General features: G+C 43.5%; 2 protein-coding genes across 5 annotated transcripts in view; both read right to left on the reverse strand.

The window, feature by feature from the left end:
• Window positions 1-12,724, reverse strand: part of arhgap46a (Rho GTPase activating protein 46a) — a 30,803-nt gene extending 18,079 nt beyond the window's left edge. For both annotated transcript variants that reach the window (XM_079340468.1, XM_079340467.1), the window contains exons 1-2: window positions 12,549-12,724; window positions 1,786-2,277 (exon numbers count right to left, since the gene is read on the reverse strand). In XM_079340468.1, the coding sequence (XP_079196594.1) occupies window positions 1,786-2,277; window positions 12,549-12,562 (506 nt within the window). In that variant the 5' untranslated portion in view covers window positions 12,563-12,724. The remainder of the gene's footprint in view (window positions 1-1,785; window positions 2,278-12,548) is intronic.
• A 709-nt stretch (window positions 12,725-13,433) lies between these two features.
• sulf2a (sulfatase 2a) overlaps window positions 13,434-19,586 on the reverse strand; it is a 36,884-nt gene continuing 30,731 nt past the window's right edge. For 2 of the 3 annotated variants that reach the window (XM_079342671.1, XM_079342670.1), the window contains 13 exons: window positions 19,275-19,331; window positions 19,024-19,153; window positions 18,420-18,627; window positions 17,751-18,009; window positions 17,544-17,640; window positions 17,332-17,426; window positions 16,596-16,655; window positions 16,343-16,509; window positions 16,038-16,180; window positions 15,744-15,852; window positions 15,627-15,660; window positions 15,092-15,145; window positions 13,434-14,717 (listed from right to left, as the gene is read on the reverse strand). In XM_079342671.1, the coding sequence (XP_079198797.1) occupies window positions 14,687-14,717; window positions 15,092-15,145; window positions 15,627-15,660; window positions 15,744-15,852; window positions 16,038-16,180; window positions 16,343-16,509; window positions 16,596-16,655; window positions 17,332-17,426; window positions 17,544-17,640; window positions 17,751-18,009; window positions 18,420-18,627; window positions 19,024-19,153; window positions 19,275-19,331 (1,444 nt within the window). In that variant the 3' untranslated portion in view covers window positions 13,434-14,686. The remainder of the gene's footprint in view (window positions 14,718-15,091; window positions 15,146-15,626; window positions 15,661-15,743; window positions 15,853-16,037; window positions 16,181-16,342; window positions 16,510-16,595; window positions 16,656-17,331; window positions 17,427-17,543; window positions 17,641-17,750; window positions 18,010-18,419; window positions 18,628-19,023; window positions 19,154-19,274; window positions 19,332-19,586) is intronic. The other variant, XM_079342672.1, reaches the window with a different exon arrangement.

A 19,586-nucleotide genomic window follows, 5' to 3' on the forward strand; every position in this document is an offset into this window, starting at 1 on the left:
TCCCATCTCGGCGGAGAAAAGCATTGTTTTCAGAAGGTCATAAGCTAACATTTGATCTCTGCTGGGAGCAAGGGGAAGGAAAAATAAGTGAAGACATTTTTTTAAAATAGCGATGACATCTATGCAGAACTTTGAGGAAGTCTGAAACCCCCCCCCCCCCCATCACTAAAAGGAATTGAAATAGCTAAGACCAGAAGTGGCATGTAAAAAAAAAACGAAGAATAAGTTCTCATAAAAGTCCCAAACTCTCCAACTGCTTCGGATTGGACAGAACCATTTACAAACATCTATGACCTTTCTAACTCTTGGTTTAAACGGTCTCCCTTCCTCCTCACCATTGATCCTTGTCATAATCAATAAGGCGGGCCTCGAACTGAAGACAAGCATGACTCCGTTTGTTTTCATCCATTTTGAGCTGTCACATTCCTCCCCCTCTGTGCATTTTGTGGTTTCTAATTACATGCTAAGAGATGGAGGCTGGTGAGCATGTGAGGGGCCATATGGCTGAGCAGGGTATCAAGACTGTGTGTGGAGCAGAGAGTCCAACGCTTCCTCTGAAGAACACAGCTGGCCATTGTTTCAAAGGGAGACAGTTAGGGTTGAATCAGTGGTCAGTTTTTTTTTAGGTCTAGATACTGATAGAGTTAGAAATCAGAGAGAGAGAGAGAGAGAGAGAGAGAGACAGAGAGAGAGAGAGAGAGAGAGAGACAGAGAGAGAGAGAGAGAGAGAGAGAGGACAAGGGGAGAGGAGCCACAGGTCGGATTGGAACCAGAGCCACTTTGAGACCTCGCCTCCATGCAGGTGGCGTGTGTCACTAACCACGAGGCTACCGACGCCCCTCAAGGTTCTCTGAACACTCCCTGCACACATAAGAGGTAAGACACCAGGGCCCCCAGCTATGACTGACCAATTAGTTCCCCCTCTACATGTTTATAATCTCAAAGGAACTGAAGGTCAGAGGAGACACCAAGGTTAGGTACAAGAAGGGTCAGGAGGAACCGGAGAGTGAGAGTCGCCACAGCAGAGCCTCTGAAAACCAGCAGGGTCCGCCTTGTTTATAGGCAGCTGGAATGTAGCGGTTCTGCTTGTTATTAACCACAGACAACACTCTCTCACATGCCTCTCATGCATGCACATTTAAGCTCTCAACCATAAGAGGCATTACAGTCTTTGAAGGCCCGGGGCCTAGATTTGTTTTAGGAAAATGTAATGAACATTGGAGCAGGGTGGTGTGCACACAGAAGGACACTGAGACGGCCTCAGTGGCCCTGTGCCAGGGGAAACAGAAGTGGCATGTTTGGAATCTCGCTTTGAGGGGAGAGATGGCGGTTTGGACGAGGCCACAACGCGGAGCATGTGATGGGGGCTCTGAATGACTTACTGTTAAAGGCCGTTCTGCACCACTAACCCCAGCGTGAGGGGGGGAGGGGGGGGGTCCCGCTTGGTAGTATAACTGACCGTTCTCCCCATTTGGGACCGATTTGCTGAAATGGCTGAGCAAGCTTCACAGGCAAAAATATGGAAACGAGGACCATATGGAATGTTCAGATAAGAAAGAATGAAAATTTTAAAAAAAGCAGCTTGAGCTCGGTCTCAGCGCTCACAAGTCAAAATAAGTTCCCATAGTTGGAGCATTTGAAAGTCATTATGACTCACTATGCCACATGCTGCGATGACTATCACGTTTCCCCACTTTACTCCAGGTAAAATGATCCACTAACGATTAAGCACAAATACCTTTCCACACTCACTGTACAGGCTACTGCAGGTTTGCTCACGCTTACCTCTGAGCGTTTTTACTGCCTTCTGAGCTGTATTCACTGCTGCTTCCATCTCCCTGCACTCTACAGTCCACCGAAGGGTCCAGCTTGACATCAGCGGCCTCTTCGTTGGTCTCCGGTGGTCTGGGGACAGGCCCGTCTCCGTCCTGCTCGGGCCCCTGGCTCCCTACACTGCTGATACTTCCGGTCGTTCCGTGGAGTTGCCTGTCGGCGCCTCCTCCGGCCCGCTTGGCCTCGCTGCATCGCCTCATGGCCTGGAGCTGAGACAGGGGCACGATATCTGCTCCTTGGGGTCGATGCCAGACCGTGCGTCGCCCAGATGAGTTGTAGTAGTAGAAGCGGCCGCTGTGGTTATCGAACAGCTCCCACCACTGGTTGCCGTCCGCTTGGCGCACAGGAACACCTGGAGGGGGATCCCAGCCGCACTCGCCGGTGGTCAGGTTGACATACATGCGCTCACGGGAGCGTGGCTCCAGGATCTCTACCCAATCAGAGCTGAAAAAGACCAGACAAGTCATCGTGTTAGCTGGAAATGGCAACAGATTGTTCCCAAACAGGACAAAGATGAAGCGTTAGAGGCCGCGGTCACGCCTGAATACTAATCAACTCGACAAGCTAGTAAACAACTCACACTGTTTGACAGACTATGAGGCACAAATGTGGCGATTTGGCCATATGGGAAGACCGTCACGAGCCACACGTTTGTGTGTCCGACATGTTTCCATCTGTTTGTGTGTGTAAGCAATGACATCATCTCATCGGTAAGAAATGGAGCAGCACGGGTGATGCCGTGTGTGTGTGTGTGTGTGTTTCCTGAATAAGGAGACAGGTGGACACACTCAGTGAGACAGCAGGCATGGAGTCAGCAGGGCCCAAACAGAACCATACGCTCTCAGTGCTACTGTGGCAAAAACCAATGAGCCTAACTACAATCGCAGAGTTACAACTGCGAGCTCAGCACAACACAACACACACACACACACACACACACACACACACACACACACACACACACACACACACACACACACACACACACACACACACACACACACACACACACACACACACACACACACACACACACACACACACACACACACACACACACACACACACACACACAGGGAGAGATGACAGGGGAGGTGCAGAAAAAGAGAAACAGAGTACAAGACAAGCCTTATAAAAGAAGGGGAACTAATTACATGCAATTAGAGCATGAACTGAATTTCAGAGAAATTATAGGACACTCCATTTGTGCCGAGCAGAGAGCGCTGCATGTTGAAACTGCATTATATCACCCTATAACACTGGAGCCACCAACATGAATCAGGGACAATTCATGTCTGACAAATAAGTCATGGCGGCTGTTTGCTGCTGTATATCCAGGCCATGCTTCCCCTTAGTGAGCTCTTTTATGTCTCCTTTGATCTAGTTTCCTAATGCGGGCCTTAAATGTTCTAGAAAACCCATGTGGGAACAGGAGCCCTGCAAACAGGCAGTAAACAGGCAGCAGGACTCCTTTCCCAAGTCTCAGACACAGCAGATCTGTACATCAGAGCCAGAGGACACACAGCTCTCTTTTTCAGAGTCTCTTAATGACCACTTCAGGGTCCTGGCAAAGCCTGGGTCATTTCTCTTCTTCAGCATCCCACCCCGCTCCGGCCCTGTGTGCCAATTGGGAGGATTCTGAGTCGCAAAATGTGGGTCTTTTCCCAGCTTTCTTCGGACAGAAAAAAAAAAAAGAAGCTTCTTGTCACGGTTGTTTTGTGGTACATTCCTGCTGTCCAAGCTACCTGTGATGGAGCAGAAGGGGCAGAAGAGAACAAAGCTCATGTCGGAGCAGATACCCACAACTAAGCATTGCTCATGTACCTGTCAAGTCAACCCTGTGTGCACCCAGGGATGCAGAAATAAGAGCAGTTTGGTAACAGCTCGGTCTGCCCGGGTTACAACGTCACCCTGTCGACTATAAAAGCTGTTCTTCTTCTTCTTCTTCTTAACTGCAAAGTATCAACATCACTGATGTGCTCTTATGGCTAGACATCAATGAAAGGCTAACTGGAGAGGATATAGAGACCTTCTTGTCCACCTGTGTGTCCAAGGCTCTTTGCTGGGAGGCCATCTGGTCCCTCACACCTCACCCTAAGAGACCCAACCATGGAGTCAACATGGTGTTTTTTTGTGAGTATTTTTAAACCCACCTGAACGGACATGAAAAAGAAGGAGCAGGGACTTTGTGTTTCATGTGTTTGTATGGACTGGGTTTGTTTTTTCAACTGTGGTGTGACAGACTGACTTCTAACAAAGAGAGAATTCCCAGCTATCAGATGATGACTTTCAGACTAATTCAATCTGCAACACTTCATGGGCAGGCAGCTTTGCAAATAATGGGGCATTCAAAGGCGAGGCCAAACAGTCAACACCAGCCTACACATACCAGAGCCTTCATCCTTTAACTGCAGCCAGCCTCCGAGAGAGGCCTTCCCCACTCTGAGAGACGGCTCTCTCCATGCTGCATTCCTTGTTATTAAGCCCTGCGTTTGTCATCACTCTCTGTGTCTTTGTGTCCGAATCAAAAATAAATCAGTCCCTTATGAAGTCGTGACAAAAACAAGTCAAGGCTTGTGTGTTTCTCTCTGTGTGTATCTGCAGCCCAGAATTCAAGTCAAACAAACTGGAACTCGACTTCAGACACCTTTAATGATCCTCTGGTTAAATGATATCAACCAAGCCGTAACAGAAAGCCAGGTTTGAGGCTCGGCTGTGGAGGCCAAGGCTGCATGGGGTGTCGTGGTTGCGTAAGGACTGTTCCCTTTGGGTAAATAAACAGCAGTCGATCTGAGAGCCAGCCTGCTGTGCTCTGCTGACACGACCAGATAAGCAGGAAGACAGACCCGTGTTCGGGTTCGGAAATTCCTGGAACATCACTTTTGGGAGCAGTCAGACAACATGAGTGAAGTGCATTACATGGGTCACTTTACCAGGAGTGAGGTGAACACACTTTGATTTCTCCACATGGAAACTGAACACTGATAGTCGTTCTGCGTTCAAAACACGACTCCAGTGCTCAAAGTTAACATCCTAAATTTCATAGAACAACAACCGGGATGCTTTGCATATGTGGTAAACCTAACTATAACACCATGGAAATGTACCTCAGACCTCTAACTACAGAAGCCAACAGAACAGTGCAGAGCCTGGCTCCAAACAAGCAGGCAGTCTGCCTCATGCTGCAAATGTTCATAAATGGTTTGGAATGCAGTCTGCAGCGGCTCAGCGAAGTTTAACTCCGACCAAAATCTTTTATATTGAACTAAAATTAACTTACACGCGTGGTCCTGTGACTGAAGGACTCAGCACCTGATTTACCTCAGAGGAAAGCCAATCTAATTAAAGCAGACTCGTATGAGCAGGGAGCCCTGTTTAGAGGTTTGTGTGCTCCTTAAGCAGCTCTGACACCTCTCAGTAAACAAACGCAAACACAGAGGGGTTGAGGAGTGGTTGGACCTGACAGATTCTCTCAGAAATATATAAAAATAGTAACCGTGAGCAGACACGAGACTCTTTTAAGGAACCTGGGGGGAAGCCTGCCTCGGAGACCAAGAGGTCAGATCAGACACATGGTCGCTCTCAAAGACGTGCACACCTCCTGATTCTTCCAGTCCCAATGTGCCAGCAGAGGTCTCCTCCTGAAGGACAAACGCTCCATCCATCAGCCGCAATTTAAAGTCCTCTCCCAAAATAACTAGGACTGGGAGCTGTTTCCCAGAGTCAGGGAAACAACGGAATATAGCTCATGGAATCTGCCCCATTGTTTCAAGCCAACACCAGAGTGTAAATGGCACTATTCCCAGCAGCAGTAAACACAGAGGACCGGACAATACGTTCACTATAAATAGGGCAACAAGCAGCCTTGTGTCATTGTCCTGCTTTGCATTTCAAACAAACTGGAATAGGAATGTGGTTGTGGATGTTGTCAAAAAGATAAAGGACACAGAGAGAAAAAGATTTTCTTTGTGTAGCATAAAGTTTGGACTAAACAGAGGCACCACGGTTTGATCAGATAATAATGGCTGAACTGCAGCTTTAGCAGTCACTTCCATTGTGGCATTTCTGATGGACGGACGAGATCCCTCCAGAAACTGAAACAATCGAGTGTACGACTACATGAGAAATCATTTCATGTGTCCATTTTATTACATTTATTTATCATTCATTTATTTTTATTACACCGGCAGATTGTGTCATGGATCACAACAAGCTTTATCAGCCACCAGAGTGTCAGGCAGTGAGGCACGTGCATGCCCAGTTTCATTTCAATGGAGTGACCATCATGTCTTCATTGTCTTTACCACCACTGTCCCATAACTGCATTGAACGATGAACCCAATGAATGTGTTGATCTATCTCTACAGATGGGAGACAGCTCGAAGAAAGATATCGACTGATATATCAGATAACAGATTTTATTTCCTCCCTAAATGTAATCATGGTGTTATGTGGTAATAAAAAAAAAACAACCATGTCTAAAAAACCCGGTGAGCCAGCAAAAGTCTGATGAAGAATTCAGGACTTTTGCAATGTAACCTGCAACTTTTCCATCAACAGGCTCGTCTTGGTTTCTTTTTTGTGACTGCCCCAGTGCAGGCTGAATTCTTACAGATCGCTGCCATGCATCTGGAAACCTTCACACTCCGTTCAGCAAGCACCAAGGTCCACCCTGACCTGTTTATTTACAGGAAATGGTTAGGTGACAAAATAAATAAATACTTGATTTTAAAGAAGTCATCGGTGAGTAGAGAGAAAGGAGAACATAGTTAGCGCTCTTAACAGGCAAACATAAGAGCAACAATGAGAAATTGCAGCCACAGAGCAAGTAGAGTCTTGTAAGTGAATATAATAGAGGGAGTGATCAACCAGAAGCAGACGTCTGTTTGAGTTTGTATTAATGTCCAAAGTCTATTCAGCATGGCTGCTAGGTAACCTGATTATCTAAATATTGTCCAACAGGAGCGGGGACTCACGCTGGCTACAGAAAGTGGATGCTGTTAAAGTGTGTGTGTGTGCGTGTGTGTGTGTGTGAGCCTGGAGCCTCGTCATAGGCCTTGGATTCTTTCCTGGGAGTCTTCATTAAAGCCAATATCACAGCTTCAAACTGATCTGTGTCACAGATGTACGTGTATTGTTCTGTGCACCCCTCCCTCCCCCAATGTGTCCTGAAACATCAGAGGGAGAGTGCACATGTTTCAGATGACAGAAAAAGCCCTGCACCTGTCACACACACACACACATTCTTTGGGCCCTTTTGTTTCACACCTCCCGTTCCTGCCCTGTCACCAGGGTTGGAGGTCGGCAGATCTCATGACACAACTGAGCCCCTATTTGTGTGTGTTCAAATGTACTAACGACCACATTGTTAGAAAGACTTCGAGGCAGCTTGACATTCACACCAACAGAATGCCATGTAAAGGATTTATGTTTTGACTTTGGGTGCTGAATATTTATTCTTGTTCGCTGACTTTAACAAAATATCTTTGTACAGCAGATCCTCCTGGATGCTGGTTTTTCCCTCGTCAGAAGTTGTACCGGCTCATTTGATTGATTCTGTCGTTTTAATGTTCAATGTATTCTTCTGCAGCTAATTTATTTAGTCAATCAATCTTTATTTGTACAGGACATTCTATACCAAGACAATTTACAGAAGAGCTTCTAAAACATCTTACTCATTGTTATTTTTCTGAGTACGACAGGGTTCCTCTGTCTTAGCCAAAGGTTAGACATATCCAACTTACAGACGGCCAACGAAAAATTCAAATATTGATATATTATTGGCTATTATTTTTGTTATTATAAAAAAAAAACATGCACTATAAACTAGTATTTCATTGAGACCTTGTATGGATGACCAAAGGCTCACAGAACATTCTCACAATCCTGCTAACTTTGAACTTCAATTCAATATTTAAATGTGAGAAGATCTCTATTCAACACATTTTCTACAACAGAAGCTTTTAAACAAACTTGAAGTTGTTGGTTTGGAGATAGTTGAGGTCTTGCCACCGTTTACAGAAACAATTGAGAAGATCCAGCTTCACAGGAATTTTATTCATCGTTTCCTGAAACACTTTCTTCACTGAGTGTTCTTCACTTCACTGAGTGTTTGTTTTCCCGCCACTTAAACACGACAGTGCTCTTTTTCGGTGTTGTCATAAAAAAACTCAAATTAAAGAGGAAATGGTGAAACAGACAAATGTGTGAAACCTGACAGTTTGTTTGAGGAATTTGTTGAAAACAAAGAAAGTTCTCATGAAAGAGACTTTCTCTTCTGCTTTGGAGTTTTAAAGCAGAACCACAATGATGTGAAGGACATGACCTCCAAAAGATTTAGTGAATGTGCTGGAGCTTACGAGCACTTTTCTCGTCTTGTGACTACTCAAACACTTTTTACACCTCGGGTTCCACTAACCTCTTCACACTCCACTCTGGAAAGTGTCCACCAGTAATAACTAGTCCATTCATTCACATTCAGACGCCGCTGACATATCAGCAGGAGAAGTTTAGTGTCCTCCCCTATGACACCTTACAGCAGGAGCACGGGAGCGAACCCCCGATGCCCCATCCTCCCCTCCTCAACAACAGTTGTCAGTGTCCATTCCTCACTCATCGTATGCTGACATTGGCAAACAAGTTTGGGGGTCGTCTTTCACTGAAAGACACGTCAGGCATGATCGAGCTGGCCTCACGTGGGAACCAGGGAAGAAGGTTTCCAAGGAGAGGTGGGAGAGGTGGAGAAGTTTAACGCCAAAGAGCTCGGCGTCCACATGACGACCTGCACGGACAACGCACTGACAAGCAGTCAGAGGAGACGCTCGTCTTTGGAGAGTTCTGAAAAAAATACTGAGGTTACTGTGCAGTCTCTTAAAGATTACTTCTGTCTGCAGTGGGAGATATGCTATGAAAAAGTCACCTGTTTCAACAGCTGAAGTCAAGAAGAAGAGTCATCAAGTGATAAATAAAATACGCTAAAGACAAATATAATAACTACTAGTACACTATATACACCTTTTACTTATGGACAGATATACATGTGCAGTTTGAAAAGAGTGTGATTGGCAGTTCTGGATCAAAGGGGGGACTGCACATGTTCAAACAGGAAGAACCAGATGGTTCGGTTTCAGCTGGTGTGCTGCTGGTGCGATGTACGATGCATTCAAACTGGTCCTTCGAAGAAACTTTTTGCAAAATGCAAAAACCTACTGTCATCAACCCCGATAAAGTCAAGACTTTGTTGAATTCTTGTCAGTGAAAGACGCATGAAACCTTTGATCGGGTTAACATAAAGCCTATTCCTTTATGCTGCTGTAAACTAGCCGTTTCTTGCTCATTTTCGGTCTCTGGTTCCTCTGTGAATAGAAACAAACGGTTACCTAGTTGACAAGAATGTCCTGTGATGACTCACTGCCATATGCATTACAAAGCCTGTGAACTGCAGCCGGTTCTGCTGCCTGTGATGGTACAGACAATGCAGACTATTGTCAAATCAACAGGCGGACTTCATTCAACGAGAGCCCACTGTGTTCCCTCTACACGGGGGGGGGGGGGGGGGGGGGGCAATCAGAGCCATGGCAGGGAGGAGCCTGGGACATGTATACGAGGTCTGGGGTGACCTCCTTCAACAGCTGCCCTAATCCACAACTAGAGACAGTTTCCCCTTTCCATTGGCACCAGATTAGACTGGATCTCATAAGATCCTTCAGCAACCTGAAGCCAGGCCCGTCTTTCCCATGCTGCTTTCCAACTAGCGATTTCACATGGCCTTAGTGAATTACTTCCCTGTTCGCTGCAACAAACTGATTCTTCATGAGATTTCAGATCATCGTGCCTACCTCACAGCCAGATCCAGCAGAACATTTTTGTGTTGGCCGCCTTGAATGTAACTGCAGACGTGCTCGCTGTAATCCGCCTACAAAAGGAACTCCGGAGAAGACGCGTTCTGTTATTTCTGTATGGAGAGTATTGTCTCGTCCGCCACCGTCCTCTCTTCTCCTCCAAATAGTGCAGCTTTCAGCAGAAAAAGCTGGGAACTTCCGGCCCCCTTACCGCCTTCATAAACAGTGACTATCTGTCTGAGACGCTACTCGTCCACACGGTCAGTAAATTGCCTTTTATAGGGGTATGCCTGACCAAACAGAAGTCCTTGTCCTCCTCCAAAAAAAAAAAAACCCACCCCTCTCCTTAGTTGAAGACCACACGGGGGTTTTCAGGTCAGATAAGACTCTGGACGAGAGTGAACATGTGCAGGAGAGGCTGAGGCAGGATCAGGGTGTTTACCGCTTACAAGCCGGCCTTTCTGTCCAGTACACCAGCTGTCGGAGATTGAACAATGGGGTCACTTGTCCAAACAAGAGAAATGAATTAACTTATTAGATGTGTAATGTGCTTAATAACACTACAAATGCATTGTTCAAACTCGGCTACATCTTTGCAGATCATTGGGTGTTCATACATGGAATTATTTAAACTGTGCAATCTTGGTGTTGCCAAAAAAAAAAAAAAACATTCTTCATTCTGACATGTTTGCCCAGTTTGTAAATTCATTTGGAGCTGGAGCACAGCAGTCCCCCTGAATCCTCCCCTGCTGACAGGACAAACGAGGCCAGAGTCTAATCCCAGGGCAAAGTGAGGGTGAGTGGGGGGGGGGGGGTCAGTGGCTAGCCAAGGAACCACACAGGAAAGAAGCCTCCTGATTGTCCTCTAGAGGAAGTGAAGGTGCAGACTGCAGGCCCCTCCGGGCGTCCAGAAGCAGGCCAGTCTGGTGAAGATGTTCAAGCTGGAGGGGCATCAGTATGGTGAATTATGATGGAAGAGGCCATCGCGTCTGTGGATAACTACATTATACACAGATTTATATTTCATCATAAGAACTGATCTTGAGGTTGTTGTTGTGGGAGATAACTGTGTATACTGTCCGTGGTGCTCTGAAAAGCTGACTGTCACTATTCAGACTTGGTCAAGCATTGAAAGCAGAAGACTTGTTCTTACTTACAGCCTATGTGAGCAGACGACCGTTCAACAAGTTATTATCCCATGTAATGCTCGGCAGTGATGATCAGCACTCTCAGCATCAAGTTCAATCTAGTGTGAGTCAGGAGTTTAACCCAGTTTGTAATCCTCACTGAGGAAAGGCTTCAGATGGCCGAGGGTGAACCGGTACAGATAAATGTGTTTGAGCAAATCACCTTAACCTCATTATGGAGTTACTGCAGCAGGCTACGGACAATTCAAGTCAGATAAATAAATGCCTGTTTATGCTATAGGATTACAGTACAGAAAGCAGGAAAGTGAGGAGTGAAAACTGGAAAGTATATGTTGAAAAAAAAATTATCATATCATTAGCATGTCATAACAAGCAGCTGTGACAGTAGCATGAGCTTCTTCTCAACAGGCCAACATATTTGTCTGATCCAGCGTAGGACTGACACCCTGATCATGATTGACACTCTACGCTTCCTTGCGTGCGATTATTGTTGGGAGGACAAACAATAAGACAAACATCCCATTGTCATTTCTGCCCTCTCACGTTGATAAAGCTGATATGACCAGATGTAGTTTTAGCAGGAAACACCAATAGTTGCGCCACGACGCCCGCTCCATTTGCATTGCTGAAAAGATAGAGATAAAGCTCCAAGACGCATCCACCCAAAAAAACTAAACACAACACAGTCATGGATGAGCAGCAGCTGGCAGGTGGTGGAAACTTCTATACCCAGGAAGTCAGCTTGGCATTGTGTGACAAAACTAACAGCTTCAGGCTGTATTATAAATTACATCTGACTGGTTAGCATGGTTGTCAAACTGAATCCATGACATAATATTCAACAGGAGGTAAAAATAGGAGGAGAGGGAGAAGAAATATCAGGGCATCAAAAGTCCTCATAGCTTCCACTTCAGGCATTCAAAATCAAATCTGTACATCATACAGTCCAAGAAAGATATTAAAAGCAGGTGACTGATAGAAGGCTATCATGCAGCTGAAGAATTGTTTCACAGGAACCAAACTCTAGCTTATCCTATAACTACATCTCAGTAGCTTTAAATAAGACTGAATACTAAAGGAAACCATGTGTGGAAAGGAAACGATGAAAGCTAAACAAGATTGTAACACATCTGCACGAGTAAATTCAACATGTGGAGATCAAACCAGTAAGTTGCAGCTGTGAACCTCAGAGCCCCAGTTACAACAAACCAGTAAAAACTGCAGCAGCAACAAATGGGCTTTGGAACATTTGCCTTCCGTTTGGGTTATTGCTTTTCCTCACCACACCAAAAGACTTCAGACAAATGAGCTCAGCCAATCTAATGTAGTGCTTTTCATCATACATAAATGATAAAAGTTAACTCTACTCTCAGACTTCTCAGTGTCCAGAAGTTTAATGCTAACAAGCTACATAGAGGTTTACAGTTTAACGTGTCCGTCGTGTTGTAAAGATAGCAACCTTACTATTTCCCTTTTAGAAAAACCCTTCACACCTTTTCACATACTCTCTTTACACTTCCATAGAGTGTATTTTCACAAACTTTTAACTTGACTTCTGTGTTGTAAAAAACACAAATAAAAGTGAAACATTCAAACAAGGTGGGCTAACTTTCCACTATGAAGCGTGCTGTTGTTAAGTGCCTCCCTATCACACAGTTCAGTTTAACATTGAAACTTTTCCCATTTCAGTTTCCATGGCTTCAAAGTTAACGTAAAGTTCACTTACCTTGTCCCGGCCATTTTCTTCACATTGTAAAGAAGACTTAGAGTTAGACAAAACGATATTTAGCTGGTGGCGGTTTAGGTTTATGTTGGCCGCGTAGACGGCAGTGAGTATGGGACGATCCTCCTCCGGTCTCTGCTCAATCCGATATGGAGTCTCCGCCTTTGCACGTGAGTCATAGGTTGGGAAGAGGGTTCTCTCCCCCCCCCCCAAAAAAAATATAATAAAAAAATAAAATTGAAAATCTCCCCCATTGAAAGAATAAAACATAAACGAACAGCAGGGTGATTAAAGCTGAGCAGGAGGATAGTTTGCCACGTCTTCTAAAATAATTTGAGAAATATAGTTAAATTCAAAGACACCCACATTTCTCCTGTCTGTTATTTAAATAACATCAACTTAATTTAAGCTTGTGTTTTTAGGGTGAATTGATAATAAGGATAACAAAAACGCTGATATGTTGGGGGTTTTTTTGCCGTCTAGACATGTCTAAACATGTAGCCTACTTTCAAAATAAATGACTACGTCAAAAACATTGGCTATTATTTTGGTTTGTAAATGTAGCCCCATGACATCTTGAAAAGTAAAGCAAACCCCTGCGGTTTCATAGTAAAATATATTTAGAGTAGACTACTTTTTGATGAGTGGTTTCTGAATATCATGTTAGAAACGATGTCAGTTCACTCAACTTATTTCCAACTAACTCAGCCAGTCAGCGATCATTCATGCAGACTTCATCCATTTCTATTACAAAGACAAAAGACACTAACATCCACTTTGTGTTGCTGTGTGTAGTTCTGTTAGCCCGTGGACAAGCAGACAGAGCCCCCTGCTGGACATGAACACTAACAACCACGGACATACAGAAGAAACGTCAGGCAATTATTAATGTTCAAACGACACTTTATTCACAATTACAATCAGCACTCAAGTCTACAGAAATACTTGCTAAAAAAAATCAAAGAAGCTTACAAAGGCAGGTAGCTGAAATTCACACAGATAAGCATTACACTGTTGTGTTGTTCCTCTGGCATAGAGTAAACAATATATCCATTAAATGTGGCGCATATGTTCACAGTGAAACTTTTAAGTGCTTTTCTGATGTCAATGACAAACGTTGAATTGCGGGCAATACAAGTTCTCAAGCTACATTTCTCCTTATAAATCCATTCTGTCAACTCATTTCATACAATGCGGTCTTCCTCGCCACTATTATAAAAAATATTGTAAACATTTATATTAATTGCACAACATACATTCAGATACATACTGTACTGTACAGCAAAATTTGACTTTTGAATTGTTATCCTGTAGCACCATGTATAGGAAGCTGAACAAACTAATTAAAGTCAAATATTCTGGAGGTTTCAACTGTATTGTTTTTGAGATCATGGTTAGTGTAGTCCTTTTCAAGTGTGACTGACAGTGGAGGGGACTGGATCAAGGCAGGCAGTCTCTGGTCAACTTATGTCTCCAAGCTTTTAGGGAGATGAGGCATCATGAAGGACATTCATCAGCGTTAAAACCAACTATGATAAAAAAAAAAATAGTATGGTGAAGAGTTTGTTAGCATATGATTTTTAGAGTCCATATCACTTTCATGTGCAGAAACGCTGGTGCAAAGAAATAAAAAATGCCTTGTGTTATGCTAATCAGCTTGTGCCACAGCGACGTCATTAGGCCATGTAGCAGCAGATGTGACTTCATCATGTTTCCACCAAGTCCAATGTGATATGACAGAAATGTTATTAAAACAGTTATATATACTATGTACAAACAAATTGTTAAACAGTGGACTCCAGACGGTCCCTTTGATTCACAGCATTCTGTTTATGTTAATGGTCCTGGCAGATTTTGATTACAAAGGTCTTTGATGAGGATGGAATATGTCTGAGGGTTGAAGTGACAACTACAGAGGGAAGACTTAATGCTTCTTTTCAGTCCAAGCATCACCTCCGTTTGGACAAGAGTAACAGAGCAGCGATCTCAGGAATAAAAAAAAAACTTTGTTTACAGTAAGGTAAAGTCCAGGTGAAGTTATGGTCCATCCAAGTGGTCAAGGTCCTCACATACGTGTTCACTTCCCCTTCTCGTTTCTTTGCTGGAGGAGGCAAATGTGGTGGGTTGTGGTATGCAGGTAGTTAGCCTACCCACCCTTCCCATATCTGCCCTCTGTGTAAAGACAACACACAGTGTGAGTTAAATGTGCCAGTTGAGGCATTCACTTGAAACCATTGCTCCGGTTAGGGTCTGTTCCTACTAGGAAGAGTAAGAAATGACAGAAACAAGACTGAAACACAACACGTGGAGACAATGTTCCACCTGCATTGCTTTATTGAATTTGTCTGGAGAGTGAATAAGAAGGAACATAGTGCAGCTTTGCAATGCAGGTAAGTGACAGTTACTGTAAGAATAGGAGTGTTACAGTAAATGGAAGAGAGGGAGCATGCTGCTTGGTCGTCTGACCAAGCTTTAAAAAATCTGGATGGAGAAAGGAGAAGAGCTTGGCTGACTACAAGGGAACAGATGGGTTATGACAAACTCACAGCGATTTGGAGGAAGGCTTCTTCACTTTTGGCCTCTTTCGACGGTGAACTGGCCTGAAGCATGCACAGCACGTATACACGTGCAGGGCAAATGCATGTGCATGGAGACAAACAGGTATATACACACACACACACAGAGAACACACACACACACCCACACACACACACACACACACACACACAAAGACAGGCACAGCAGAGACAAGCTATTAGGCTTCATTACAAAGGGGAACAGCAGAAGCTTTAAAGCAGGCTTGGGTTTTGGCCTTCTTTGGCTTCTGCTTCTCCATAATGAGAAGACTTTGATCACAACAGAAAGGATTTGGGAGCCAAGACAGTTTGATGTGGTTCAATTTCATCACAACATCCCAGTTTTATATTTTCTAGACTCCCAAGAGGGCTTGCAGTCAGAAGAAACATAGCCAAAGACACTCTTGGGAGGCTGTAACCTCCCAGAGTTCAAACTCTAACACAGATTCCATCTGTAGAGTTTGTAAAAGTAATCAGCTGTGCTGTAAAGGGAAGAAGAAAATACCTGTATTCACTGAAGTAGTTTCGTTCTTTTCCTCCTGAAAGGAAGTAACAGTAACATTAGTCGCATTGATGGACCTGCTCTCATTAATCATGTTTGCCTTGGAGACCCTTTACTGACCCTTCTCTGGGTTACATTGCTTGTGTCCTTTGCAGCCCCTTAAGTCCATGAGTTGTTGATGCATTGAATTCAAAGCATTGCGGTCCAGTGTGCTGACAGCATTTATCAGCTATGGGAAAAATTAGAACAACATGTAAGCAAAGGCCAGGAAAACTCTGAAAAAAGTCTGAAAACATTTTGATAATCTGTATACCTTGTGCTCACAGGAAGGCACTATGAATCATTTTCTGGTTATTTCCTGTATTATCTGAGTTATTTATGCTGTTTAGTACAACGTGTATGGATTTGAAATACCTGGTATGGGTCAGTGTTCAGGTCGAAATACTCCAGGAAACCGGTAGCAAATTCACAGAACAGGAAGTTGTGTGTGTCATTGATGGTCCTCAGGCACCAATACGTGTTGTTGTTGGCACTGGTGCATGCACAGAATGGTCCCACTGTGGATGGCGGTGGGTGAGGCAGTGAGGGGTAAGAGTGGAAAACAAAGATTATCACAACTCTGATCCAAAAATGTGTTTTACCCTTCCTGCTTTGGAAATTGTTTGAAAAGTAATAATATTTTTCCAAATCCCTTAATAAAGCTACACGTAATTCCTCACTTGTCCAGAAGGGGGGCGTCTGCCAGTGGTGGTTGTCATGGGTGAAGCATGTGAGGCCAGGCATGCTGCAGGTGTCATTGTTCTGGAGCCTCTTGAGGAATTTCCGTAATTTTTTACGGCGCTTCTGCTCCTTCTGCAACCACTGGCTCTTCTGCTTTGATGGCATTCTAACAAGAATACATAAAAAACATGCAATGAGACTGTAAGAGGGAATAAATAAAATGTAATCATTCGTAACAATCTCAATGTTTACCTGAGTGAATGTACGCGCCCTGCATGGAGCCGGAAAGGGTCCTTATTCTCAAACAGATAACTGTTAAGACAAAAACAAGTGTCACATATGTGCTACAGTTAAATGAGAGGAAACAACTGAGTGAAATGCATGTTGTTATCTAAAAGACATTTTGATCTAAAGGCCTATGCTTTAATGTTTAACATGTGTTTCTTATAGAAATAGAAACAGTGAAGTTAAAGTTGAATGTGAAATTAAATGTTTTATTTTTGTAAGAAAAAAAAGAAGAAAAAATCGGCAGACGAGCGTCTAAGTATAAAGCTCCCTCTGACTGGAACAATCTACCTTTAAACATCAAAACAACTTTCTGAGAAATCACTACTACCTTTTCTTACAAAATCATGCTATCATATCTTTTGTTGTCTTGATTGCATCGCATGTCATTATGTGTATGTCCCTCTCGTCTAATGGTTTTGTGTGGGTGCTTTGGCTTTGTGGGAGGGACATGTCGTTGTACGGGTTTGTGAGAGCCTTTATGTGTGTGTGTTGTGTGTGACTGTGTTTGTATCACACTGTACTGCTTTTTGTGTTGAAAATGAGATGGGGCAATCCATCAATAAACAGAATTTCTCACATCCACTATTAAATCTAAAATGTTACAGTGGCTTTTTTAGTATTGATAATACTGGTACTGTCGCGTGTCCTTTTGACTGGTAGTGAATATGCTGGTGACAGAGTGGTCCGAACACTTTCTCACCTCGGGGTGTCACACTGACATTCCTCGGGCCGCACCTTTTTCAGATGACCTTTGACTTCGCGCAGGTTCTTGATTTTGGTCTGCAAGGTTTCAATCTAAGCACAGAGGAAACAGCCATAAAGTCAGCTAGAGCTCATCATGACTCATCATCACAGGGACTACAAACCTGTGAAATGGCTCGGATGATTTGTTTGAAAAGGAGGAGACTATACCTCATGCTCAATGTGCAGTTTGTGGTCTTTCCAGGCTTGAAGAGACTTGTAGAGGCCTCCATCACATTTAACTGTATCATTCATGAGAATAGAACACCTGTAGGATATTATCATAATAATAATCAATATGCAGTCTTAAATTATTAACAGACCTTTTATATGACACAATCACTGCACATTCAAGTCGACAGATGCACAAAGCAGCACCTGTAGGTGACTTTCAGCGCAGCAGGTGTTGTGAGTTTGTTGCTGGCTGTGGGTTTGGCTGTGACTCCCATGCCACTGAACTCCTCATTGTCCTCCTCATTTCCCTCCTCTCCAGTCATGTCCCTAGCCCAACTGCTGTTTGTGGAGCCAAGGGGCTGGTAGCCCTCCTCTAAGTCTACTGCATACAGATCTCCGTCCAGCTCAAAGGACACAGAGCGGGCCCAGCGCTTCCTCGAGACGGTCTTACTGGATTTAATCTCTGAATAAGATGAGAGAGAGCAAATGTACTCAGTTTTATAATGATTATAATGACCACTAATTAAGACAAACACATAACAATTACATTTTTATAATAAGAATCAGTGCTCAGATAGAGTGTGATAATAGTCTTTGAATAATTTAGTCATAATTTGTTTTTCTGTCTTTCAATGCTATACTATGAAACGCTCACTTGGTTACCCTAACACACCACTTGATGGCAGCACAAACACATACTCCTCATCTCATGAATACTTCAAAAGCTGGTTATTTTAGTTTGAGATTAATGACCCTGTTTTACAAGGCTTTGTAGGCTACTGCAAGGACATTTCCGAGTGTCTTTCAGAACAAAATCAAATCTATTAATAACTAGAAGACAATGATAAGTGTGAGGGACAAAAAGAAACTCACTCTTCTTTGTGAGAAGCTTCTTCCTTTTCATGGCTGATGTTTTGAAGCCCACATCCGCGCAGTTACAGGTTTCCGAGTTCAGCGTGGGAGACAGATTAGAGGCACCTCTGGCCATCAGAGCCTGCATACGTGGGGCATAGAGACTAGCCATGCCCTTGCACTTATACAGCCTCAGCTTGCCAGTCGGGTCCTCCACACACTGCCACTTCTGAAACAAGACACGGGGACATTTCATGATGCTGGATCTTCTTCGTCTTCTACTGCATAACATCAGTTTGATAAATATAACATATTAATGCTTCACATAACTGTAACAGAAAATCTCTCTGAAGACAGTGCAAAACATAATTCAGAACAGTATTGTAATCCATATTGTCTTTTAAATCAGAGGACGTTTTTTTTACATTTTTTTTACACAATTAGTGCTTCACTATGATGGTTTTAAAAAGAGATTCTGGCATCAAAAGGATCCCTGAGAGTATAATTACAGCGTGTAATACTAAGTATATTGTCAACCATGAATTAAATGATCAAACTCGCATGGGCTTCACTCCATGTGGGTCTCCTGAATTTTTATTCGGCTCTCTTCCTGCAGGTTAGGTACCTGTCCTGGCTGCTGGCATGAAGTTTGGTACTCTGCTTTCTGGCACAGGTCCTTCACTCGCTGGTATTTTGGCAGGAAGTTCTCCTCCTGGGCCATTTCCTTCCCATCAGCTCTCTTGTGCAGAGGCTTCCTGAAAGAACACAAAAACATATTTTTTTATAACCAATCAAAGACAAGGAGACAGATGTCACCAGAAGAAAAAGCCTGGCATTAGAACATTTCCTGGAAAAAGGTCAATCAATAAAACGTACCCTCTCTCTACCAGGAAAGAATCTCTCCAAGTCTTAGCTTTCTTAGTCACCTGAAACCTGGAAAAAAGAGTACAGAAAAAAATATATATGATCAGTCCACACTGTGATGTAAACACTGATCAAACATGTACCTGTTTTTAAATGTCATCTCTGTATGAAGAAGAAAAGGATATGAGCGATAAGTTTGGCTTGAGGTTTCATTATGTCCAGGACACAAAGAAAAATAGGGAAAAAAAAGAAAGAAAAAAAAAGAAAAACTATCAACATGGCACAGTACTTTAATGGGTTATACTGTAGCCACTAATATAACAA

Source organism: Symphodus melops (assembly GCF_947650265.1).
Source record: "Symphodus melops genome assembly, chromosome: 4".
Classification (NCBI taxonomy): Eukaryota; Metazoa; Chordata; class Actinopteri; order Labriformes; family Labridae; genus Symphodus; species Symphodus melops.